The sequence below is a fragment of the Rutilus rutilus genome (assembly GCF_951802725.1).
Source record: "Rutilus rutilus genome assembly, chromosome: 21".
Taxonomy (NCBI): Eukaryota; Metazoa; Chordata; class Actinopteri; order Cypriniformes; family Leuciscidae; genus Rutilus; species Rutilus rutilus.
The window spans coordinates 14,590,428-14,618,172 of NC_140226.1; the positions used below are offsets into that span (position 1 = coordinate 14,590,428).

A 27,745-nucleotide genomic window follows, 5' to 3' on the forward strand; every position below is an offset into this window, starting at 1 on the left:
ACAGACAGAGAATCCTGCAAACATTAACCAGGTGGTTATTCCTCACACATTTCCCTCTTATTTTCCTCCTCCAAGCTGCGCTGGAGAGACTTTCCTGTGCGTCACGAGGAATTAAAGTAACTTTACTGGAGCAATGCGGGAGCCGAAAACCAGCATCTCTTCGGATACAGACCCCTGAAACCCCCACAAACTCCACTCATGGCCACCGCCTGGCCACCCGCCACACAGAGCACTTTATAAGAGAGAAATCTACCGAAATCACGGGACGAGAGCCTCATATAACGAGCAACTCGCTGTTTGATCCAGATGGCGGGACACGAGTGGGATGATTGGTTTGAACGGGAGGAATTGATCGGGCAGATCAGCGACATCCGAGTGCAGAATCTGCAAGGTAAGAGTGCTGGAGGCATGGGATGGGTAAAAGAGTATGATCACGAAGACACGAACATTGGTATAGAAGTAACTGGAGTTGATCCAATGTCTCCATTCACCTCTCGCTGGGAAAAAGAGATACATTTACATGTAACAAATATAGACATAACAGCGTTGCGCTTTAGTGTTCCATTATGGCAAGCCAGTTTAACATGCATTCCTTGTGCTGTATCATACCTTTTTTCTAAGTATTAGCTTATAATTAATTTAGTAGCCTAGTGACTTTATATTTTTCAGTCTCACTATAATAGGCTAACTATTCAGTAGGCTACTTAGATACAAGGAATGTTCAATGAATTTAAATAGTGAGTTTAACTAATTATTTTCTTATACAAGTTTAAGTAGTTTAGATATATTTAGCAGGGGTACTTCCATTAGCACTGTGCTTTAGCTGTTATGGGGCATTGTCAGCGATTTGCAGTGACATTTTTTCATTTTCAATGATAGCTGGTGATTTCCAGTGACACTAGCAACAGCAGCCATTGCCAATGCAACACAGTTGACAGATGTAGATGTTTTTTGAGCATCTTGCCATGAGTATTGAGATGACGTGTCAGAGTTTTAATTTGCTGAAACCTATTTGACTTGGAATTAAGACAGATTAGTACTTGTGTGCGGTTTCTTAAATTTCCTTTTTTTATGTGTAGGCTATGCAAGGGTCCGCGTACACATAATTTGCACGATGCAAATGTCGTCACCAAAATAGTATGTGCATACTGAATGCGCGCTGCCCGATCTTTGTAACTTTCTACATGCGCATTGAACTTGTTTTACACAAATCAGCTGTTCCTAGGGGTGTAACGATTCGAGACTTATCACGATACGATATTATTGCGATACTCATTAAGACATAAAAGGTAAAAAAATGTTTTACTGTTGATTAAAATGCTACATTTGAAATGACATTGTTGGGTGTAAATGAATAGGCTTGGACTTGGTGCTGGTAACCCAATGTACAGGAAAATAGTGACACCAGAATACAAATATTCATGATTCTGAGGCTGAAAATACTGAATTATTTCAGACGAATATGCTTGCACTCTGTCACTGACTAGATATAGGCTTTTTAAAATAATGTAGGCCACTTTTTACTGGTAACGAAAGACATTTGGCATTATCAGGAACCACAAATATCCCCCCACTGAATTATTATGTTCAACATTATATATGCCTAGTAGTTTAATTTAGTACTGACACTAAAACTCTGTAAACTTTAACTTTTTTCTCACACAGAAATGTTCATTTTGGGTGAACTAAACACAATACAGATTGTCACTATCCACTATATAGGCTACATATTGTTGCAATTTTGTATCGCTATATATTGTGACACAATATATTGTTACACCCCTAGTTGTTCCACAATATAAAATTAAAACTAAATTAAAGAGATGGAACAACAACAACAAAATACTGTGTAAAGGCATTATGAGATAGCTTCCACTTTAATTTAAAATACGTACAGAGGCATTTTTATCGGTCATAACTTCTGGAGAAAAATAGTTCAGACCCTGGACAAAGATGAAACTTTCTAGAATGCATGTCAACTGCCCGCTATCCAATGAAGTCTATTTTGAAAGGCTATGCTTTCGACTGTTATTTTTTGATTGAGTCAGTTACTCTTTTACCCATTTATTATATTAGTAACAAAAAGAAACACCATTCAATTATATGGAGAAATTCTTTACAATATTGAATTGGCTTATGGGAAAAAGGAAGATCATATTTTTTTTATTTTTAGAATGTTCTTTTGTATGTTGAGATTTTGTTATTGAAGTAATCTTTACTTGTTGTTTGTTATTAACTGTCTGACTTTGAAATAAGACAGATTACATCTTCTTTTTCAGGCAACCCACCATCTAGTCAATTTTTTTAAATATGTGCTTGTGCACAAGCATAAAATACTAGTGAGATGTTAGTATTAATATGGACTTGCAAAATTGAAAAATATTCTAGTCACTGGTGGATCATTTCTATTATTAAAAAAGTATATAAAATAAGTATAAGTCACAAGTAGTTAGTTTCAAAGAATAAATGTTACTCTGGCTTGCCATAGTTATTATTATTATGATTAGTAACTTGACAGCTGATAGAAGACCCCTATACATTTGAGAAGTTCAGACAACCAAGCAATCATCCTGACTGAATTACTAAATCTGTTGGTCATGATGCAGAACCAATGGGTCACTGAAAAAGACTGAATGAATTTCGCCCCTTTTTTGTCCTTTTTTTTTTTTTAGAGACAACTTTCTAGATAAGGGAAGCAACAGTTATCTGAATATAGTCTGCATGTGACTGTTCACCTGCAAAGCAGCCTTCGGTCCAACTTATTTGACGCATAAACAAGAATAAATTGTTGCCCTGGAAAGAATTGATTTAATGAGCAGGAGTTTTACACACCACTGATTGTGCATGTTCTCGGCTTTGCCATCAATTACTTTAATGTGCGCCGTTAATCGCTGCTCAGTGTTGGCCGGTGGCATTTCAGGCTGTTATATGTGTTTAGTATTGCAGGTTTCATGACTATGAATGACTAAATACATGTCAAGAAGTGAGAAAATGAACATTAGAGCCTGCAAAGTAGCTCTCTGAAAACTTTCAAATTGAATATAAGCCCTCTAGGCTGCTTCTGTGCCCTAGTGCTGTTCATTGCAATAGGATTTAGGATGTAATGTGGCTTGGATTTAGGATGTATAGGGCTTAGTAGCAGAGAAATTACTGGAGAATATAAATGAAGCATTGCAGAAAACAGATGCTGGAAGCAATTACATAATATCTTGTCTTCATTGAAAGAGCAATGCCCTCTGCATCGGACCTCTGGAATTTCAATGCAATAGTCTGCAGGCCCTTGAGAGCTTCTAGATAATTTGGGATGCAGACTGATGCAGTGCATGTCTGCTGCAGGTTTGTTTTGAAAAGGAGGCAAAATCCATATCTATGCATGCACACATGTTCCACTGTACGATAACTTGAGAAATATTTTTTTTATTGTTGATACAGATAGTAGTTACAGTTGATCATTGTGGTATATACGCTCTTTTTCATGATTGCCATATCACTTTGAGGATTATTTTGACACCTGTGCACTGTGTTATGCGAGTGAAACAAATATTTTTCTTGTATTCTACTAGTTGATATCTTCACTAACAAAATATGAGGCCTAAAACTAAATCCGATACTGGCTTTCTCAATTCCTAGTATCAGGGCTTACATTAACTTTTTTCCCATCAGCCACTGTGGCTAGTGGCTTTTTTCTTTTTTTTGCACAAGTTACATTTCATTAGTGGTGGGAAGATACACTCAGCTCACGAGACGTTACACAATATTGGGTTCACGAGACAATATTTTAACACTATTTTACGAAATCTTTAATGACAAAATATATGACTGGAAAGTGCAGGACGGGTGTATTTTGAAATGTTTTGACTAATCCAGGGCTGTCTGTCACTTATTGTTGTGGCAATCGAGTAATTAGTCGATTATTTTGACGATTAATCGAGTTATCAGATTTTTTTGTGGAATAATAAAATAGACTTTTTTTAAATTACTTAAAAAACGTATAATAACAATAATAATTGGTTCAAACAAAGTATCAAAAGCAAGTAATAATTTGCTTTTGTTGAACAACACTGTTAAAATACTAAAATGTAATGCATAATAGAAACAATCAAGTTACGCACACATTACGTATTATTACAAATGCCAATATTTTAGATTTTTGTGTGTGCTTTTCCCCTTATTTAGACTGAATAAAGCAGGAAGACTGAAGCTTATGCTACAAGGAAAGCATCTGTTTGTATTCAGGGTTCGACTTCGAACTTGGTCTGTAAGTGCTTTTTATCATAAAGGTCTAAAAAATCGTCTAAAATGGTGATAAACTTGCCACAAAGCAGAGCGCTGCTGATGATAGCAATATTTAGTACATATAAGAGTCGGACATCTGCTGAAGCGTTCTGAAGTGCTGAAACAGAGCCAGTGTGCACTAGAGTAGAAAAAGTGCAATAAAGTAGAGATCAGTGCGAATATACTGGACTCTCTTTGGATGAGTTGTCAAGCAGGACGTATTTTCATATGATGTGTTGAATGAGAAATTGCTCAAGTACCCCCCCTTCCCTGTTTCACATGCACTCTTGCATACTTTTTAGGCACTTTTTTTCAGGAAGCGCTGGTCTACATTAGAAGGCTTTTCAAGAAGAGTTGACCGTAGGGTAGAGGACTGAGTTTGCAGTTAAATCAGAACACTATCTCCCTGTCTTTTCCGTTATTCTCCTGTTTTTATCTGTAATTTTCCTCGGGCAGCTGAAGCTACTCCGATATCCACTCAGCACAAATTTAGCCTCACTTAAAAGTCTTCCCTTCTGTTCCCTGTTTATGCAGAGAACACGATGAAATGATGAAATCTAAGTAGTTAATTCCTGTTGTGTGGCATGTTGTTTGGTTAAAGGGAGTTGTTTGGTTACTCACCCTCATCATTTACTCTTCCAAACTTTTATGACTTATTTTCTTCATGGAACAGATATGAATATCTATACCAACATTTGCATTTTTGGATTAACTACCCCTTCAAGACCTCACCCTCAAATCTTTCCAAACCTATATGAATTTCTTTCTTCTGCTGAACACAAAAGAAGATATTTAGAAAAATATGTGTAACCAAACAGACAGTTGATGGACCCCATTGACTCTCATCTTCTTTTGTGTTCAGCAGAAGAAAGAAATTCATACAGGTTTGAAACAACTTGAGGGTGAGTAAATGATGACAGAATGAACATTTTTAGGTGAACTATCCTTTTGAAACGTGCTTTCCCTGTCGTTTATCTTCAAGCATAGTTATGTTCTTGGAATTACCTGAAGAGTCTCAGATAGAAGTTATCATAGTGCAGAAAGGTATTTCCCATGACCCTCCTTTTTAGATCTGAGGGATTCTGTTTGGCTCTGGAACATCTAGAGCCACATCATCGGTGGAGGAGAGCCGTGCTGTAGGTGTATCATTATCTATATTTAGCCGGCACTTTCTCCTGCACGCATGAGCGACTGGCCTGCCTGACATAGGCTGCATGTAAGGAGGATGCAGCTGAGTGCTAGAAACCTCTGCAGCTGAGAAATTATGTAAGCTTGGTTAACTCTATAGTTTCCAGGCCAGTTACTGGTGAATCTGAGGATTACTTTAATCAAGCTCTGCTTATAAGATGTTTATAGTGTGCTGTTTGTAAGTATTTCTTGTATACAGCATGAGTTTAGATTTTCATATTGATTATACAATGGAGACAGTGTGCAATTTATTAGTGATGGTTGCCAATGAAATAATCACTATATTGTTCACATCTGGTTTTCTTAAGTCATGGTACAAAACTTTGGCATTTAGCTTGTCTAAAACATTGTCCATTGACTATCATTGTATTTGAAAAAAGAAGACATTTCTCAAAATAATGTTCCAAAGAAGAAAGAAAGTCACCAGTGTTTACACACATTAGCAACTGCAACTCCTTTTTGCATTATGGAGGTGAGTTTTGCATGGGAAAGCAACACATTTTTTTCATGTCAACATTTATTTTTATACTTGCTGGCCAAAAAGAAAAAAAGAATACTTCACTTTTGTACACTTGTGCCTTTTCTGATGGTTACTGAACTTTTTTTTTTTTTTAGGTAATGATAACATCAAGAAAGTTGTTTTATTAGTTTCTGGCGGCTGGCACAGACCTGTGGTTATGAAAGATGAATAGTATCAGTGTTCTTCTGTCAGTTTTATAAGTAGTCTCATTGTCTAAACAGCCTGGTTTTCCTGATTAGCCAGTCATCTTGATAGAAAGATGATAAAAGTCTTATTCTAAAGCAAATGGTGTAATGACTTGGACTTAAATGAATGGCATTGTTTGTCATAACACATCCATCTTTTGTCTCTAAAACAGAATATCGTTGGATTGCTATGGTTTTGTTCTCATGATACACAAACCATCAAAAGTCGAAGAGTTTTTTCCCATGACAGTTTTGAAATATTGTTAGTTTTACATTGTTCACTGCAACTTGCTTAGGGAGAGAAACAAGCTCTAATTGCTCTTGCATAAGAGTCTCTTGGTGTCAAGTAGAGTTTTTGCGAAGGGATTAATTAAATTCTTTCGGCTGACAGATAATAGCCATTGTCCAACAATAACACCCCTTCTGCTGATTCAGAACTAAATGCTCCAGGGTCACAAAACTGACATAATACAACTTTTTTAAAATTGTACGCATAGGTTATGTGCCATTAAAATATGTTTTTCAAAATAAGTTTTTACAAAAAAAATATGTTTGTGCTGTTCTTCATTCACCCAGTATTTTCATCTCTTTATACATTCTGCATATCTGTGATTGGAGGGGAGCTCTTTTCTCTTGACATTGCACAGCTTGACTAGTTCCCTCATTCCCTCTCCGGTGACATGCGTACGATTCGTTTGATGTGAAAAGTGCTGTTCATCTTGTAAATCCTTAAGCCTCTAAAAAAATATATAATTGTGACATTTAATCCCTTTATAAGCATGTAAATGCTTCAGTGTTCTCCTCTTTTATCTGGGAGTAAGTGTTGCAAAATACTTTTTATTGGTGAATCTCACAAAAAAAAAAAAAGAAGCCTTTTTAGGACGATAAAGAGGTTTTGCATTGTGACAACAATTTTCATGTCAATTAAAGGCACAGTATGTAGGATTTTTGCATTAAAGGGATGGTTCGGAGTGAAATCAACCTAGGGTGCTTTGCACCATGACCTCGATCCAAATCACAGAAGTGACCTCGACGTCCGGGTTAGCGGTAGCATCAGCCATCAGGCAAGTGTTATTTAAATAAACTCCCGATGTACTTACAAACTTTCCAATGCCTCGTTTTATGAGTACAGAACCTATTTGTACTACTGTAGAAGTTTGGTACCATTCCGGGCATTATTAGTGGGGTAATTTACGAGATACAACCTTGGATCCATTAGCGCCTACACTAAGCCATTCGGCTGATATCTCTAAATAAGCTCTAACTTTAATAATGTTCGACCAAGGGAAAAAAGGCTTCTGGGGGGGGTGTTTGGCTCGAGGTCATGGTGCAAAGGACCCTAGGTTGATTTTACTCCGAACCATCCCTTTAAAATATCCAAAAACCTCTAGCACAGTGTTATATATTTTGTTCACTTATGTACTTGCATTATCCCAAATGTTTCCAACAATGTTTAAATCCAGAGAAATTCGCAATTTTAACCAGTGTAACGGCCCTCTTCTTTGCGTCGCCTGTCAATGACGTCCGTGTTATCCTCGGTTTTCTCTTTTACTGCCGTAGAAACCATGGCAACACAGTGAGTCTCTTGAAAAAATGCGGAAGTACTGGTTGTAGCGTCTAGTACGCCACTCTGTTGTTGTTTCGCACAGTCGCCATGGACAATTCGTTATCGTTTGCAGCAGGTTCTGTCACCAAAGATAACGCGTAAAACACTGTGCACTGTGTTAACACACCTTTTAATTCGACAAATAAAGTGACTTGTATGAGTAGTAATTTAGCATTAAACATTACGTTACTTGCGGCAGCGGCTAATTCATTAGAATGAAATAAAATCATGTGATCAAGCGTTCATTAATGAACCTGGTTTGTGAGTCCCATCAGATTGATTTCCATCAGCAGTGGAGGTTAAGATGACAAATCCTATCATTCCTTGCTCCTTCACAGCGTCATCTAGCTACGCTTTTGTTATTGTTTTGAATATGCGACCTGTAGCGGCAACACTTACGTGCTTTTAAGGACATATTAGTTTGTCATTACCATAATGCAAAAAAACCCGTATCTTTATCATTTTTAATTACAGATCTTATTACAAACCTTAAAAGATAAAAACACTTGGATGCATATTGAGAATTTGGTTGGAAAATCTATTTAATCAGCATGAGCAGAAAGGTACAATGCAAAAAAAGTAAACTTTATTTCTTTATGCAAAATATGTCTTGAATGTGATGAAATGTGACCTAGACATATAGTGCTTTCCAATAAAGTAGAGTTCTCCGTCTACAAGGGCAGCAGGTCTCTGTGTAGCCCACTCAGGATTGAGACAGAAGCGTATCTGAATGTATTTATTTAAACGGAAAACATTGACATGCTCACAATGGCTGCTTTCAGAGTTTAAGAAAAACTGAAGCATGACTTGGTGACATTATCCTTTGTGCCATCTTTTAAACGAATACAGTACAGTTTTTGACCATTTAAATACATTTCACGAGACCTTCTTTTGACTGTGTTTAATAAATGTGAACTAGAAAGAATGGACAACAAAATGCAGACAGATAAGTTGTCATTCATGGCCACCCAATCACAGTGCCATCACATTTTGAAATATTATAAAGAAGCCAATATGGGGACAATGCTGATCCAGCCAGTGGATTTACATTTTAAATGTTTTTGCAAAAATGTCATTGCAATTGGCATTTTTGATTTTAAATATGACTTTAAACTCACCTTTAATTTGGTAGCCAAGCAAATTCAAGCAAATTCTACCTACATGCCTGGTAAAATGTGATAGTTTGAAACTGTTTTTCTCACAGTGCTTCAATGTTACCCAATATATGCTGGTCATTCCACTGACTCAATCTCAATATAGCACCATTAAACACAACCAGGGTTGACCAATGTGCTGCACAATAAAAACAGAACACTAGGACAAAACAATATCATTACTAAAATACAGTGCAATAAAACTTCCTCATTGATAATGGCAAATCAAAAAGATGTTTTTAAGTTAAAGTTAAAAACAGATAGTGATGGTGGAGATCTACTACAGAAGATTCCACAGTCTGGGGGCTGCTACCGAAAAGGTGAGGTCACCCCTACATTTCAGCTTTGACTTCGGGATGCACAACAATCTCTGGTTGGACGACCGGAGAGACAAAACTGGACGATGTTCAGTCAGTAAATCCGAAAAGTAAGGAGAAGCCAAAACGTTTAAAGATTTAAACTCTAAAAGAGAAATTTAGAAATGTACTCGATAACGCACAGTGCAAAAAACGTAAAACCGGTGTAATGTGGTCCCGTTTTTTAGTACTAGGTACAAGTCTTGCAGCCACATTTTGAACTATCTGCAAGTGGGATAGAGCTGACTGGCTAATCCCAAAACACAGTTAAAGTAATCCAACCTAGATGTAATAAAGGCATGAATTTCTTTTTCAAAATTTAACTTTACAGAATATGGTTTGACTTTTGCTAGTAGTCGATGCTGAAAGAAACATGATTCGACCACTGTATTTATCCGTTTGTCAAATTTCAACCCATCATCAAAAACGACACCCAGATTTCTTACCCAAGGCTTCACAGAAGAGGATAACTGTTTATACAACAGATTTCTAATTCTGATCCTGCACCAGCCAATCAACTTCCATTGAGATGAATGGGAAGGGTAACAGTTTATAGAGCTCCTTGTTTGCACCATCAATCAAACTCTAATGCTGTGCTTTTGGAAGCCATTTTCATGACTACATAAGTGACTAGTGGGTTCTATTTTATTCCCCTCTCTTACTATAATGGGAAACTCTCCTGTTCGAAATTCACAATGTCGCCTGGTGATAAGATTGGTTGGTTTCCTGCTGGATGATCTCACTTGGCAAAACCATTCTTTGCATGTTAAGCAAATAAGAGTCACCTGATTCAGAGTCTGTGTATTTATCAGGTGACTGAAAGAGTAAAGAGTCCTGAACAATAATGAATCCGGTAACTGATTTGTGATAACTTAAGTGATTCTGTTGGTTTTGAATTATTTGCATTTGATTCTGAATTTGATCATATTCTGCAAATCTGAGGTCTTAAGAGATAATTGTATATCAGAGAGAAGGTTCTCCCACAGAATTTGCATTTCACCAGAAGAATTATGTCATTATGTTTGGACGAAACATTGCTTTCATGGACGCATGCACATATCTTTGCTTTGTTGTTTCTTGATTGATTTACTGTTGATTATTATTTTAAAGAGCATGTACAGTCATCGTAGCATAAAGTCATCTGGAGTGAATTTCTGTGGATCTCGCAATGTAGACGTTGGACCAATTGAAAATGTGTCTGTGCCATGTAATATTAAGTTATATGTGGAGCCTGGGAACTGAAAATAGAGCAGAGTTTGCTTTGTTAGGCAAAATTATTGCAAATCAGCTAATACTTGGCATATGAATAAAACTTAAAGCCGTCATGTTTTAAATTCATTAAGCCCTTGACATAATACAATAACATTGAGGGCTGCAACAACTAAACGATTAAATTGTTTATAAAATAGATACAATAATGAAAACGACTGCTTCATTATTGATTAGTCAGTTTATTCATTAATGATTTTATTATTGATTAGTTGAGTCTTCACACAGAGAATCTCCATCAGTGATGGCACTTTGAAAAATCTATTTCTATAAAAAAAAATCAATGTTTACTTACATTTTTGCAGTAAATGCAATAATTTCAGTTTTGCAAAACACCTTTGTGAGGATTAACTGTTGCTTTCATCATTAAACTTCAAATACTTAATGCACAGGGGAAAAGCCCTTCTAGGGACAAGTGTTGCAAATTAGTTTAGCTACACGCACTATGAAACACGCATTGAATGGCTGTTGTCACAGTTTTATCTATTATCTGTCCCTATACAAATAAAACATCAAAGCTGCAGTCCGTAACTTTTTGGGGTTAAAAATGATCCAAAATACATTTTTGAGCAAGTACATAACCAGCCAGTGTTCAAACTATCTGCTTGCCTTAGCTCGATTCTAAACTGTAAGCTTGTAATACATTTTTTAATTCCAGTGGTAGGCCCATGCGCAAACAAGGATAAATATCAGAAGGGCATTAAATGTAGTCACGCAATGCTGATGTTGTTAACATTAACAATTTTAGAACAAAGTATAATTTGCACGGTTTGACGTGATATGATAAGTGATCGTTAGATTTAATCAGCGCGATTTACTGCAATGTTTTTTTTTTTTTTCTTAGTTGGTCAGAACAAAAGTGGATGTTACTTACTTGCTCAGATGATATTTTCCGGTGAAAATTCTTATGTTGGTCATACTTCCAAAAAGTAGAATCTGTGATTGCGAATGCCAGTATCCACACCGGCGCGGTGACTGACAGCCGCACATTCTCCTCAAAACACTGGATTCATCCATTCATCCGCGCCAAGGCACAACCCACGTAAAGTTGGTAATTCCGCGAATAACTGCAATTGCAGATTTCGAACAGAGATGGCGACAAAGAGGAAAAACTACAGACTGCAGCTTTAAATAAATAAATAACAGAGAATGAAATTGTCATTTTGTTCAAAATAACAATTTGTTGTTGTTAAAGGGGTGGTTGATTATGATTTCACTTTTCTAACTTTAGTTAGTGTGTAATGTTGCTGTTTGAGCATAAACAACATCTGCAAAGTTACAACGCTCAAAGTTCCAAGCAAAGGTAGATATTTCGACTACACGAGCTTCGTCCCGGGTTAGTGACATCACAAACCCTAGAATTTACATAAACCCCGCCCCCAGGAACGCCATTTATAGATTATCAAGACAGAATATGCTAATCAATGACTAGAAGATAACTAAACATAAGCTACATAAATTCATCAACTAACCATTCAGAAATGTCCTGTTGCTTCTACATGTTGTCACTTCTTCTTGAGTCTCTCCATCATTGTCTGACTTTGGTTTGAACATAAAAGGCTAAAAGTTTGTGAAATTTCCAGTCCATGTCTGTGTGAGGTAAAAGGACACGAGCTCTTGTAGCTCCGCCCCCTGTGCCGGGAGCAGCAGCTCATTTGCATTTAAAGGAACAGACACAAAACGGTGTGTTTTTGCTCACCCTCAAAAAGTGACAACTTTAACATGCTATATAAGAATATCTGTGGGGTATTTTGAGCTAAAACTTCACACACACACTCTGGGGACATCAGAGACTTATCTTGTGAAAAGGGCATTATACCACCCCTTTAAACATCAAATTTAAGCTTTAAATTAACCATAAAGGGATCTTAATCTTAAATGCAACACAGATACTTATATTTTGATATGAATGATAACTTTAAAAGGAGTAAGTTTTGGAAATACTTCATTTGTTTTCGTTATTTGTATGGGTGGATCTCACAAAACCATTCGAAAAAATATCTGGCTCATAATTCTCACCAAAAACTAAAGAAAGAAATATATAATTATTTTTGCACAAAGAAAATGAAGCATAAGTCCATTCATTGGTTTTGCATTGTGACATTATTTTTATGACAGTTAAGGAAATATTAGTTGACATTACCATAATGCAAAACATGGGGGAAAAAATCTTACGATTAATCAGTTTACATGCTGTATTTATAAATACAAACAGAACTGCTGACCACAGCAAAACAAACTACAGTCCTAACAAAGACATTCTCATGAAAGGTTCCAGCTCTGCTCATGTTGAACCTTCAGACACACAGAGTTCAGGCCCGTCTGTCACACTTGAGAGCTCAAAGCTGTCCTGTTTTGTTTGAGCGCTGGCTCTTTGGAGCTGGAAGACGGCCCCCTCATTAAACAGACATGGCCTGTGCAGAAAGATGGAGAGGACTGTGTTCTTGGCTGGGGCCCCGGGCCTAAAATGCTTTATAGGTCCTTTGGCAGGGAAAAAGAAATGGAGGCTGGCGTGTTAATGTTCTTTGTGATTTCAACAAAGGGATTGTTTTTGTAGTACTGTATAATTGATATTGCTTCACTAAAGATCAAAGTTATTATCTCGTTTCATATCTTTTTTATGATTTTATGCAGTACACAAATGTGTATCGTCTAATATTGTAGAAACCGTTCACACAAAACAAAATAAATAAGGTATATTTTTGGCTGAAGTTTATAATATTATCACTATCGAAGAATTTAGCCATTATCAAATGCTCACTTAAGGTTAATTGAATAATGCTTAATGTAATATTTAGTTAATTTCAAAATGAATATCCATGTTCACACTGTACATTATAATATTATGCCAATATTAGTTTTTAGCGTTAAAGTTTTGGAGTGTTAGATTTAAAATGTATTTAGTCAAAGTAGTACAGATTTAAATATCAGCCATTTATTAATTATTGACTCATCATATTGTACATTAACTAAATTAAACATAAATTAATAGATAATTGGATGATGCATAGACCACAGACCAACCATTAAAAATAGCATATTTTAGTGTGAACAGACTCCATTATCTTTGGGTTTGAAAAAACAGCTAAAGCGCTGTAGGTGATCGAAACTTTACCACCCCCCAGCATGTCATACTGGGCTTGGTAATGCAAGAGCAGCCATTAGTAACAAGAATCCTTTGCAAGGATTAGCTCTTTTTTAGGGCCGACCAGAAAGAACGAGCTGTTGGAAGCCAGGAAACACTGTTTCATTAAACTTTGCATTACATGTTTAAACATGGGGGTGTTTTTATTTGAATTAAATAATATGTAGTCACATGGAAAACGTAGATAAACATGTAAAGGGTTTTAGTTGACGTAATTTAGCACTAGATGAATTCAAGGAGACATTTAACAGCGGTCACGTTACCCTAACATTGAATGATGAATTATCTGCCAAAATGATTTTTATTAAGAAAGCGCTCTGCTGTGAAGCATTTATGGTCTTATTAAATGTGTTGTCACAAAAATGGTTTTAACTTGGCCACTCTCTGAATGTGCACTATTGTGCTGTTGAGCTCTGTGTATGTGGCGACATGCCTAGACTTCCTGTTAGACTGTTGGGTCATTATTCCATCATGGCATTTAGACCACAGTTATTGATTCCAGCAAATGGAGCCTCTTTATGTTTTGGCACTAAATATAAATGAGGAAAGCCATGCCTCCAGTGACATCCCCATCAGGATCTTCCAATTCCTTGTGTGCGTACTGTACACCTATAAAATCCAAATGAGCCGCCGGCTGAGGAAAAGAAAACTTGAGAAGAAAGCATTCATCATGAGGTAGACTGTGTAGACGCTTTTCCTGACGGATCATGTAATCAAGCACAGTCTCATGGGAGGCTCCCCAACCACCACCATCTCTCTAGGCCAGATGTCTTTTATTTCAAAGCGTGTACACGAGGTCCAAAGAAACATCTGACCTTTCCTCCCAAACATGAAGTAAAAGAGTCACCAATTAGTACCATATCTACCTTTTTCACATTAGAAGCCAGTTTTTATTGGTCATACTGTAAGTCAGATGTGATTTATTTTGAACATGTTTTTGTTCTGTTGATGAAGAATAACGATAAAGCTTGACAGAAAATGCCACTCAGCTGGTTTGTATGACTTGTGTGACGAACTACATTCCCCACCATTCTCTGTGGCAACATAAGAAGGATAAGATAAAGCATCAGTTACAGAACTAATTCTGTTTTTTTTCTTTCTTTTTTTTTTATGAACCTCATTGGTTCTTGCGGAATCTCAAATGTGCTGTGTAACACACAAGAATGAACCACTTTTGGTTCTTACGGAAGCTCAAACGTGCTGCGTAACACAAGAATGAACCTCATTGGTTCTTGCAGAAGCTCAAACGTGCTGCGTAACACGAGAATGAACCTCATTGGTTCTTGCTGAAGCTCAAACGTGCTGCGTAACACGAGAATGAACCTCATTGGTTCTTGCTGAAGCTCAAACGTGCTGCGTAACACGAGAATGAACCTCATTGGTTCTTGCGGAAGCTCAAACGTGCTGCGTAACATGAGAATGAACCTCATTGGTTCTTGCTGAAGCTCAAACGTGCTGCGTAACACGAGAATGAACCTCATTGGTTCTTGCTGAAGCTCAAACGTGCTGCGTAACACGAGAATGAACCTCATTGGTTCTTGCGGAAGCTCAAACGTGCTGCGTAACACGAGAATGAACCTCATTGGTTCTTGCAGAAGCTCAAACGTGCTGCGTAACACGAGAATGAACCTCATTGGTTCTTGCAGAAGCTCAAACGTGCTGCGTAACACAAGAATGAACCTCATTGGTTCTTGCGGAAGCTCAAACGTGCTGCGTAACACGAGAATGAACCTCATTGGTTCTTGCAGAAGCTCAAACGTGCTGCGTAACACGAGAATGAACCTCATTGGTTCTTGCAGAAGGTCAAACGTGCTGCGTAACACGAGAATGAACCTCATTGGTTCTTGCGGAAGCTCAAACGTGCTGCGTAACACGAGAATGAACCTCATTGGTTCTTGCAGAAGCTCAAACGTGCTGCGTAACACGAGAATGAACCTCACTGGTTCTTGCAGAAGCTCAAACGTGCTGCGTAACACGAGAATGAACCTCATTGGTTCTTGCAGAAGCTCAAACGTGCTGCGTAACACGAGAATGAACCTCATTGGTTCTTGCAGAAGCTCAAACGTGCTGCGTAACACGAGAATGAACCTCACTGGTTCTTGCAGAAGCTCAAACGTGCTGCGTAACACGAGAATGAACCTCATTGGTTCTTGCAGAAGCTCAAACGTGCTGCGTAACACGAGAATGAACCTCATTGGTTCTTGCGGAAGTTCAAACGTGCTGCGTAACACGAGAATGAACCTCATTGGTTCTTGCAGAAGCTCAAACGTGCTGCGTAACACGAGAATGAACCTCACTGGTTCTTGCAGAAGCTCAAACGTGCTGCGTAACACGAGAATGAACCTCATTGGTTCTTGCAGAAGCTCAAACGTGCTGCGTAACACGAGAATGAACCTCATTGGTTCTTGCAGAAGCTCAAACGTGCTGCGTAACACGAGAATGAACCTCATTGGTTCTTGCAGACGCTCAAACGTGCTGCGTAACACGAGAATGAACCTCACTGGTTCTTGCAGAAGCTCAAACGTGCTGCGTAACACGAGAATGAACCTCATTGGTTCTTGCAGAAGCTCAAACGTGCTGCGTAACACGAGAATGAACCTCATTGGTTCTTGCAGAAGCTCAAACGTGCTGTGTAACACGAGAATGAACCTCATTGGTTCTTGCAGAAGCTCAAACGTGCTGCGTAACACGAGAATGAACCTCATTGGTTCTTGCAGAAGCTCAAACGTGCTGCGTAACACGAGAATGAACTTCACTGGTTCTTGCGGACGCTCAAACGTGCTGCGTAACACGAGAATGAACCTCATTGGTTCTTGCGGAAGCTCAAACGTGCTGCGTAACACGAGAATGAACCTCATTGGTTCTTGCAGAAGCTCAAACGTGCTGCGTAACACGAGAATGAACCTCATTGGTTCTTGCAGAAGCTCAAACGTGCTGCGTAACACGAGAATGAACCTCATTGGTTCTTGTGGAAGCTCAAACGTGCTGCGTAACACGAGAATGAACCTCATTAGTTCTCGCATGTCAAGCAAGCATGCTTGAGCTTCCATTTACCATATCTGATTAATGTGAATAAAAGCCTGAATTCAATCTGTTCATCATATAAAGTGATCGTGTCTCTTCCGAAAATTTGGACTGAACCGCTCAATTCATATGGATTAGTTTTACGATCTCTTTATGAATTTTTTTGAAGCATCAAAGTGGTAGTCGTAAACTGTCAGTAGAGGGACCGAAATTCTTCCGATTTCATTAAAATATTTGTTTCGAAATTGAACTAAAGTCTTGCGTGTTTAGAATGACATGATGGTAAGTAAATGATGTCAGATTTTTTATTAAATCAGGTCTTAAAAAGCTTCAAATTTGATTTTAAAAAGCTGCAGATACCCTGAATACAGCAGTTTACATGCAAAGCGTAATTGGGATGAAAGGCAAAGATGTAGGTGTGTCAATATGGATTTTGCATAAACAGTTTATGATCTTTACACACACACAAAAACAGTTTAAGACATTTCATGATGTTTTGAGCATATTAAGTATAATCAGTGAAAATGCATATGAACCCAATCTGACTGCACTGATTTGTGAAGCAATTTATGGTGTACTTGCTAGAGACTGCAGCCTTACATAAAGTCCATTGCTCAAGAGCACAATGATGGTAGGTTTTTACTAGCCCAGACCCTTTCAAACGCATAGTTTTGCTTTGCTCTTTGTATTTTAATGTTTATTCTACAGCAAAGTGTAAAACATTTAGGTATTAATGATGTTTCTACAAGTGTATGTGGATTCTTAGCATAATAATACAAAGGCAAGCAAATTTGCCATTGGCTGCTCATTAAATAAAACAGCTCAGTGGATGTTTGCCGTTTATGGTCACTGGTCATTCCACATTGACTATAATTATTGTGTGCTGTTTGGCCTTTGTTGCCATGGCGTGCTCACAAGTGAGCAATTGCTTCAGGCTACATGTAATTAATGACATGGAGCTGCTGTTTTAGATGAAGCAACTTCTTGCCGTTTCATCTCCGTGCATCATTTACCTCCGTTGACGTGACGCTGTTGTTTTTGTTTCTCTTCCAGTTGAGAGGGAGGTGGTGCAGAAAAGGACATTCACAAGATGGATGAATCTACATCTAGAGAAGGTCAGTAAGAATTTATTTGGATCCTATGAACCCAGTAGATGGAGTTTATAGACTTCAGATGTTCAGATTATCCTCCTTGTGCACAGATCGAGGCGTCTTTGTGGTGGTAACATGTAGCCTACTACAAACAGGAAATGTATACCTCCTTCTCTCTGCTGAATTATTAATGAAGGAAATTGAAATTGTAATTTCTTAGCATTAATTATGCATGAGGTTGAAACATTAACCTGAGTTGTAAGTAGAATATCAGGGCTGAAGAAATGGTTTTTGGGGGATGTACTATTTTTGTGTGCCAAACTGCACTACAAATTTGTTCAAAACAATTATTTACTTACTAAATTGTGTTATGTATATGTACCTATATATATATATATATAGCCTATATATAATTTTTTTGTTGTTTTCTTTTTGTTTTTTTTTGTTATCTATCTATCTATCTATCTATCTATCTATCTATCTATCTATCTATCTATCTATCTATCTATCTATCTATCTATCTATCTATCTATCTATCTATCTATCTATCTATCTATCTATCTATCAGTTAAAAAAAATTCATGTTTTGATTTTTAGGGCCAGATTTACTGTTTAGTAAATCTGGCCCTTACTCTTCTGATGCTCCCTCCACCCACTTTCACTATCATATTTTCCCTACCAGAAATGGCGAGACAGACACAAAACACAAAACACACACACATACATTTGCATAAGGCATTAGTCATTGAACACAACTCGTTTAGGCCTTCTCTTTTGTTTTCTCTGGCAGTCCTCCGCGGCTCTTCTTGTGTTGTAGACAGCTTATAGATTGTAATGCTGCCATTCTTCAGAGCCTCATAATACTGACTGAAAACACTCAGCGATGAATCCTTTGTTTTCATGCACAATGTCGCTCTATTCTGTGCCCCTGAGTTTTGGCTTCTTCTCAAAACTTCGACCCACCATCGGACAATTACACTTTGTCTGTTATGTTTTGGTGGAAAATTTCACCTTTAACTCTCCAGTTTCCACTGTTGTCCCATCATATCCTTTTTATTCTTCTGAGAAATGTTATTATTGAAGAAGAGTGGGATTTTCCTCCTACACATGTTATTTAAAAATGTTTTCATAGTATTGAATTTTTTTAGAAATATATTTTTCTCTGAAGTTCTTCTCTTATATGAGATCTGTTCAAAGGATCAAAAGACTTTATAGTCATTTTACTAGATAAAGATACATAAGATAAAACAATATGACAGAAATATGATCTTTTATATGAGTTTAGATACTGAACTGCATGTTTTTTTTGCTGTGCAGTGTAACCCTCGTTTGGAGGTGCGGGATCTGTTTCGCGATATCCAGGACGGGAAGCTTCTGATGGCTCTACTTGAAGAACTCTCAGGATGCAAACTGGTGAGAATCATTTCAGAGTAGATTTTCTGAATCATTTTACTTCATCTGTTCCCACAAACGGCTAAGAAAACGCTGACCTTTGATCTTTCAGCTGCATGGGTTTAAGCCATCCTCGCATCGTATTTTTAGGCTCAATAACATCGCCAAGGTATTGACATTTCTGGAAGAAAGAAACGTAAGTATTGTTTGAGGTTACACACCCTCACAAATAACAAATAAAACACCCTGAATGCTTCCTGAAACTGTGATAAATGTGTCTGGTTTTAGGTGAAATTAGTCAGCATCGACGCAACGGATATTGCAGATGGCAATCCATCCATTGTGCTTGGGCTTATCTGGAATATCATACTGTTTTTCCAGGTAGCATAATCTTGTTTTCTCCATTTGTGTTTCTTTATTTCTACATCTTTATGCTTTTACATTTGGATTAGTCCACATTTGATTGAATTTAGTTGGGGAAAATAGCTAATCAGTGGATTATTTGTGACTTAAAGTGGCTGTGGGAAACGATGAGGTCTGACTGGACCAACGATTGCTTATGATATCCTTCTGATTCTGGTTGGATTAGGGTCCAAAATGTGCTCTAATCTTATCTTGTCTTTGAGACAGGACAACTCTCTTATCACTCATGTTTAATCAGTGTTTAGATAGGACCGAAGAGTTTCCTGAGCAGCATGATAGGAACAGCCACCTCGCTGAGCCAATGGTTGTCATCTACTCGTTCAGTAATGAGCTGTTTGTATTACAGATCAAGGAACTGACAGGGAATATTACGAGCCAGTTCCCCTCCTCCTCCAGCCTGTCCTCCATACCCACCAGTTCTGATTCAGACACTTCGCATTCCAGCACACCCTCAGATGAGAGAAAGCCCACCATTGCACCAAGAGGTCATGGGAAGGCAATCAAGACCCTCTTGCACTGGGTCCAGAGACGCACTAGAAAGTAAGAGAGATTTAGTGACCACTGGGAATTGTTTTACTTAGTTATGCCAGATTTCAAAGCATCGCTTGCTACGTTGTTCTTCTAGATATGGAGTTGCTGTACAGAACTTTGGAAAGAGCTGGACAAGTGGTCTAGCTTTCCTTGCTGTGATAAAGTCCATTGACCCCAGTCTGGTGGATATGAGGAGGGCTTTGCTCCGAACGGCCAGAGAGAACATTGAGGAAGCATTTAGAACAGCACACTACAGTCTTGGCATCCCAAGACTCCTAGAACCTGAGGGTAAATATTAAAGAGTCGGTTGATTATATATAATATAAAAATGTTTACATATTTAACGCGTATACATTTATATATATTTTATATTTATACATATTTAAATGATATGTTATTATATATTTTATATTTACATATATTTTATTGAATTTCTGCTAAATTAATAAATGTAAATGTAAAATATATGGCAATTGGTTTGACATAATGCAAAGACATTCATACATTAAGCGAGGCTGTAGTGTTCAAGCACTGTATTACTAATGTAACACAATGTATTTCAGCTACATTTCAGAGGTCTTGAGGGCATTTGTCATATCTTTGATTTGTTTTAATATACAGCAGCTATTGAAATACATTAGCAGAGTTGAGCTAAAAAAGTCTTTCCTCAGATGTGATGTTGAATCCCCCTGATGAACAGTCCATAATGACCTATGTGTCCCAGTTTTTGGAGCACTTTCCTGGAATTGAGGAGGTAGGAACGTTTCAGTGAATTACAGCATCAATATACAATAAGTCTCATACATCTCAACTAAATGTGCTTTGTTTTCTCCAGGATCAAACGTCAGTTATTCTGGAAAGAAGTAAAGCCAGTGCTCGTATGAACGAACCTCCTGTCCGGAATGGGGTTCAGAGAAAACGGGAGACTTATACGGTCAAGAGTGACTTGGTTCAGCCACCACCCAAGATCTTCATCTCCTCGGTGTCTGAAGATCGTGAGCAGATCACCTCTCCAGTCCTATCACAGACCCCCGAGGACAGACCATGGACCAGTGAAAGGTCATCAGTGGGTTCAAGTCCCAGTCCTGCAAACGACAAGCCCCTTTATCACCCATTGGACTTGAATAAAGACGTGTCCACCACAAGCTCTCCGCAACCTTCGTTCTCGGATTCTGCTGTCAACTCGCCCGACTCGTGGAGTGAAGTACTTAGCGAGACTACTAACTCTCACCGGATCAATGAGGATCCTATAAGCGAAAGCAGTACGGCTGGGACTGTTGAAGTGACCTCAGATTTAGGGTCACCATTTTCACCAGAGAGCATGCCTGAGAATCATTTGGACCGTGAGCTTTTCATAGATGAGGGAAACTATTCTCTCGGCTCCATGGATAGTTTACATGCCAAATCCACTGCGCCATCTGAGGAGGACAATGCTTTCAAATATATCTTAGATCTGAAAGAAGAACAATCTGCTTATCATTCGCCCAGCGACAACATGAGGAATAAATCAGATTCAGGATGTTTAGAACAAACTGAAACCAATCCTTTGGAGCACAAGGAACCAGTCAAGCCATCTTTTAATGATCCTTTATGTTTGGAAAGTGACTCAGGATACTTTCAGGATAACAAGGAAGCCATGCCAGCTCAACCTGAGGATGAGAGACCACTTACTTCCACTGTTGATGAAGAAGTGAGTGGAATTCTGGAATCTGAATCTTTTCAGGACAATGTAGAGTCTTCCAATACAGAAGCTTTGCAGAGGAATGCTTTCGAATTGACAGATGGACCTGAGGAGAAGCCTTTCATGATTGAGTATGACAGTGAGCCGGAATGTCCAGTTTTGCAGTTTGAGAGGGTTTCTATATCAGGAAGTGAGGAGGATATTAAACTGTGCACTGATCTGGCTGAAGAACCAACAGAGGAACCAGGCAAAAATGATCTTGAAAATGGTCATTCTGAAACCAACAACGATAGTAGTGACCTCCATGATGGGGAACAAGTAAGTGTTTCAGAAATGAAGGTAAAGGATGTGATATTTGACAACCTGGAAGAACCTGTCTCAGACCAGAGCCAAACAGAAGTTGAGGTTCCTAATGAAGATCAAGTGTGTTATATGTGTGGATGTTCAGTTGCGAAGAGCTCGACTGAATCAAGCGAACAGGGTGACGATTGTCTGTCCCATTTCAACTCAACTGAGAGGGACTGTTATTCAGACTCGAGACATTTCAGTAAATCAGAAGCAGGTGGAAACTTTGAGGACAATCCAAGGGAACAGAACAATGAATTAAACGGATCTGTAAGTGATCTCAAGAATGAGCCAAGAGAGAGTAAAGGTATTCATGAAGATCTGCTTATTATAGGTAAGAGCAACATGGAAAGTGGGTCAGACGGCATAAGGAGGACTGAGTTTTCCCACAATACAAATGGTGAAAGCCAAGCTCAGGTTTCAGACAATACGGAGCCTGGAGGGGCCAAGGATAACAGGCCTGTATCAGAAGTAGACTCTCAATATGGCGTTCTGAAATCTGTCACTGAAGCCATTGTGGTGCCTCTTTCTGACTCCACCAACCACGATGGAGAAGACGACGCTACATCAACCCAGCGACAGCGTCTAGAAGTTTCCAGCTTCGAGTCACCAATTGAAGCGGAAACCACCTGTGAGGACTCAGAGCCCATTATTGGTGTCCGTGGGTACCTTGAAAAACATCCCACAGAGCTACGTCTATCTCTCAGCATGACTCCGCTTCAGCCGGCACCTCCTAAACGTTCACTTACCGAATCGGATACGGACACCGAAGACACTTCAGAGGAACACGGCAAGGGATTTAAGTCGAGAAAGGTTATTTTTCATTCTCACTTTCCTTTAGCCTAGAAAACAGGCTCAGTTTAATGCACAGACTGACCTACAAACAGAAGGTATCAGCATATGAGCTGTTTTAGGGTCATGACCTCCTTTTCCAAATGTAGTTCACTTGAGCGCATTACTCAAAATGATCCTTTTTTTTTAATGATCTATTACAGTTGCTATTGAGTCCTGTGAGTATAGCCCAAGTATTCAGAGCCAGAAGAAATAATCCTGTTTTCATTTACTTCTCTAGCACGATTTCCATTCACGATTAAAGATTAATAGTTAAGATGAACTATGAAAGACAAGTTCAGTTCCCTCACATAACCAGTATGTAGATCAGCTCTCTGTAGAGTTGGGTTCAGTAGCAGAGTCATCCACTCTCCGTAAAACCATTAGATAAGGGATAAAAAAGTATTTTGGCTTTCTTGTAGCCGCACATGCTGAGGCAATGTGAGTTTGAGTCAGGTTCAGTTCAGTTTGTGAGTTTTCAGTTGACCTTTTAAAAAGAGTGGTAAAAAGGCCAAACGGAAAAACAATAGTGGTTGAGATTCAGTCATATTCACACAGACTAAATTTGTTTTTGGAAGAAACGCTCACCAAGGCTGCATTTATGTGGTCAAAAATACAGTAAAAAGTAATACAGTAAAATATTATTACGATTTAAAATTACTGTTTTTATTTTTTATTTTAATACATTTTAAAATGTAATTTATTCCACTGATGGCAAAGCTGAATTTTCAGCATCATTACTCCAGTCTTCAGTGTCACATGATCCTTCAGAAATCACTCTAATATGCTGATCGGGAAACATTTCTTATTATTATCGATGTTGAAAACAGTTGTGCAGCTTAACATTTTTGTTGAAACCGTGATAGATAATAGATATTCAAAAGGGCAGCATTTATTTGAAATAAAAATCTTTTGAAACATTATAAATGTCTTTACCGTCACTTTTGATCATATCCTTGTAAAGTATTATTTTCTTCAGTATACTTGTGCAAGAATGGTCATCACAGTGATAATATTACCAAAGTGAATATTAAATTGCTTGAGTCTGTATTCTGGATATTGAACTTTAATCTTGCATTTTAAAATCATGTGTCCATTTAGGACAGAGTGGGATCTTTGCATCTCCAGGAGCAAAGCCTGTTTGACAGGCACCCAGGAGAATGGGGTGCGGTGGAGCCTGATTCACCAGCTGAGCATTGTGAACTCATTAAGACAGATGAGGACCTGCCCAGCGCTGGTGCCAGAGAAAACACTGGGGCTCTGAGGTACGGCTCTATTAATAGAGACTGCTACAGAGACACAGTCTGTGCCACAGGGGTGCGTTCTGTTTTCTGAAGGATGTGACCTCATAAACCTCTTAGAACCATTGCAAATTGCCTTAAATGTACTTGTTTAGTTTTGAAAACTTTGGTTGACTTTTGGTGAACAGGTCATATCCATTTTAGATGAATGATGCAAACATTTTTGATCTCATAGCATGTTGTGTTACTGTATAAAAATGTTTTCCAGTACAGCTGATTGGCCGGGATTCAGTCTGTCATGAATAAATGAGCTTAATTGTAACTTAGGTCCATATAAGAGTTCAGTGAGGCATATGAAATGTGTGTTTTATCAACCATAACAAATGTATCATGCTCTTAAAAGGGACGAAGTGGTGACGGATGCAAGCCAACCTTTGACTACTATACATTTGAGAAGGGTCGTTGACACCAGCGAATCAAAGGTTTGCTAATGTTCTTGATTGTGCCCCCTAATCAACCCTGTTAAAAAATAAGTATATCTTATGATAAACATTACCATGCAAAAGTTTGGGGTCAGTAAGATTTTTATTTTTTTTAAAGAAATTGATACTTTTATTCAGAATGGATGCATTACATCGATCAGAAATGACAGTAAAGACATTGATAAAGTTACAAAAGATTTCTATTTCAAATAAATGTTGTTCTTTTGAAGTTTCTATTCATCAACATGATAATAATAAGAAATGTTTTTGTGCACCAAATCAGCATATTAGAATGATTTCTGAAGGATCATGTACACTGAAGACTGGAGTAATGGTGCTGAAAATTCAGCTTTGCCATCACAGGAATAAATTACATTTTAAAATACATTAAAATAGAAAACACATCAACATATTTCACAGTATTACTGTTCTTACTGAATTTTTTATCAAATAAATGCAGCCTTGGTTAGCATAAGAGACGTCTTTCAAAAATCGTTCTTACCGACCCCAAATTTTGGAACAATAGTGTAAATAATTATCTCATCTTAGGTGTCCACATTATTAACATTTATAAAGGCTGACAGCTTTTTCTCTGGTACTAGATATATTGACTTCACTTTTTTAATTTCACCAATCTGTTGGTTTCTTTTTAATAGGGACAAAATGGGAAAGCCGTAGACTGCAGCAAAATGGACAGTACCATCATAAAAAAAAGGTAACAGAGGTGCAGATTTGTGTTTCTGCCAGTGGGTGCCCAGTGCCCATACTCCATACAAAGCACACTGTTTTGAGACACACACGTACATTCCTGACACTTTATATTTTGCACAGAAATGCACTGTGATCTTACATCATAAGATTTCTTTACTTTTACTTTACTTGTAATGTAAATAGTTGTTTTGCACAAAAAAAAAAAAACATATATACAGTATGTGGAAATCTCATTTACAGACAAAGCATTATAAAATCGCTTACTTAAGACTTGCGATGTAGAAGCTGTCAGATCCAATACAGCTGACTGCTTCATCTGTCAACAAAAGTTTCTTTTGTCAACTAAACTGTGCCTCGTTTACAAAACAATCTGCGGTCAAATTCTCTGAACAAACATGTAAACCTCCGGCGCGATCCAGGACAGCATTAAAAATAAACCATTCACTTGTTCCTGACGCTGGTATCAAGTCTGTACAGAGACGCAAATGAGCTGTTAAAACAGGACGCATCAAAACGAATGTTCCTTTACGCTTCTAAAGTGAACAGGAATCTGTGTACTATCCAGTGTAGACAGCGTCAGTGTTTATAATGGGTTCTATTTGCTTTTGACGCGACGCCTGCATGCGGTGTAGACAAGTGTTAGGGACTGAACGGCAGTGGGCGGGGCCTATGTTGTGATGTAAAACTATTCGTCGATGTCTTGCTCTGGAGGCAGGCATATGCAAATGCATTTGCCCGTGTGACATCACAAATCCCCCAACATCCATATGAGCTTGATCTAAATGCTTTGTTTATAATGAGGAGGACATTTTATGGTACAAAGACCTCTTAAATGTCAAAAGACCAAGGCAAATTTGATTTCTCATGTCATGACCCCTTTAAGTTTCATTTTCAACACACCATGAAGTCACTTGACAATCGTTTCTCTCCATTGTTGACATGTTTATTATTTAAACCACAGTGCAAGATGATTCATATACATTTTTGATTAGTTTTCTTGGAAGAGAAAGACTGTACATTTTAAATGTGTATATCTGCCAAAGGTTAATTTAGTCAACTTTCAGGAATACTCCAACATATAGATTAGCATCAAAGCTAACAGAAACAGACAAAAAAAAACTGATTTCATAGGGTATTTAAAGTGCCCCTATTATGTTATTTTAAAGGTCTAACTACAAGTTTACAGGCATCCAAGGTAAAAAAAAAACACTTTAATTTTCTCATTATATTCATTGCAGCATATCCTCTTTTCTTAAAGTGTCTGAAACATTTTGATAAAGGATTCGGCCTCTCTAAACTCCTCCTTTCCGAGAGCCTAGTCTGCTCTAATTGGTCAGATGATCCAGTCTGTTGTGATTGGTCTACCACTTACAGAGTATAGGCTTGTTCGACTTGAACCGGCGCTGCACAGGCCGATCGGTTTATGACATCAAAATACCGCGAGAGCGATTCAAAAGCATAAGGAGCCGCCTGCTCTCTAATCGCTCTCGCGGTACTTTGATGTCATAAACCGATCGGCCTGTGCAGCGCCGGTTCAAGTCGAGCAAGCCTAACGTCATATTTGACAACACGTGCCAAACTCTTCCAGGCCAGGTTCGTGCATTAAGTAAAACTGGAATTACTCACAACTCAGGCAGTTCAGAATCGGTTCTTTTAGGAGACGATGACTCAATTTATCGTTCACTTTGATTTTAGAAACTTTGCAGACCTTTTACATTCACAAGCAGCTATATTACACACTACATGAAAAGTAATCTCTGGAGAAAAAAAAAACATAATAGGGGCACTTTAAAGCAACGGGCTGAAATTCTAATATTATGTGTTTGCACTTTTGTTTCATTTCAGCTTGGAGAGCAAGACTGCTGTGAGTCAGGAAAGCACATATGACACAACCTTGTCCGACCTTGTCTACATCCTCTTGGCTGCTTGGCTCTTCGTGTACTGCCTTCTTGTCCTGCCTCAGATTGACTCAAGGATGCTTCCTAAACTCCTCTTCAATATAGATGAATGACTGCAATATTATTATACAACAGAATTGATGCTCACACCTACAACTCAGATCATGTTCTTATAGATCAGCTTCCTGACATTAGGAATTGTTCACCCAAAAAATTAAAGTACAGACATTCTGATAAAGCATTCCCTATTGTGCTGTATGGAACATGAGGGTGAGTAAATTATGACAGTGTGTTTTTTTTTTGTTTTTTTTTTTAATGAACTATCCCTTTGACATGAATCAGGACCCGTGACCCAAATGTTTAATGAGTAAATAAAACAGATTGGAAAATTGGCCAT

General features: G+C 38.0%; 1 protein-coding gene across 1 annotated transcript; it reads left to right on the top strand.

Annotated features, from left to right (window-relative positions):
• clmna (calmin a) lies at positions 1–27,745 on the top strand. The gene is made up of 13 exons (XM_084393278.1): positions 1–391; positions 17,776–17,837; positions 19,131–19,226; positions 19,318–19,401; positions 19,494–19,586; positions 19,975–20,168; positions 20,254–20,447; positions 20,831–20,913; positions 20,995–22,998; positions 24,118–24,281; positions 24,661–24,739; positions 25,396–25,454; positions 27,296–27,745. The coding sequence occupies exons 1-13, from the start codon at positions 307–309 to the stop codon at positions 27,459–27,461; spliced, it is 3,363 nt and encodes a 1,120-aa protein (XP_084249404.1). The 5' UTR covers positions 1–306; the 3' UTR covers positions 27,462–27,745.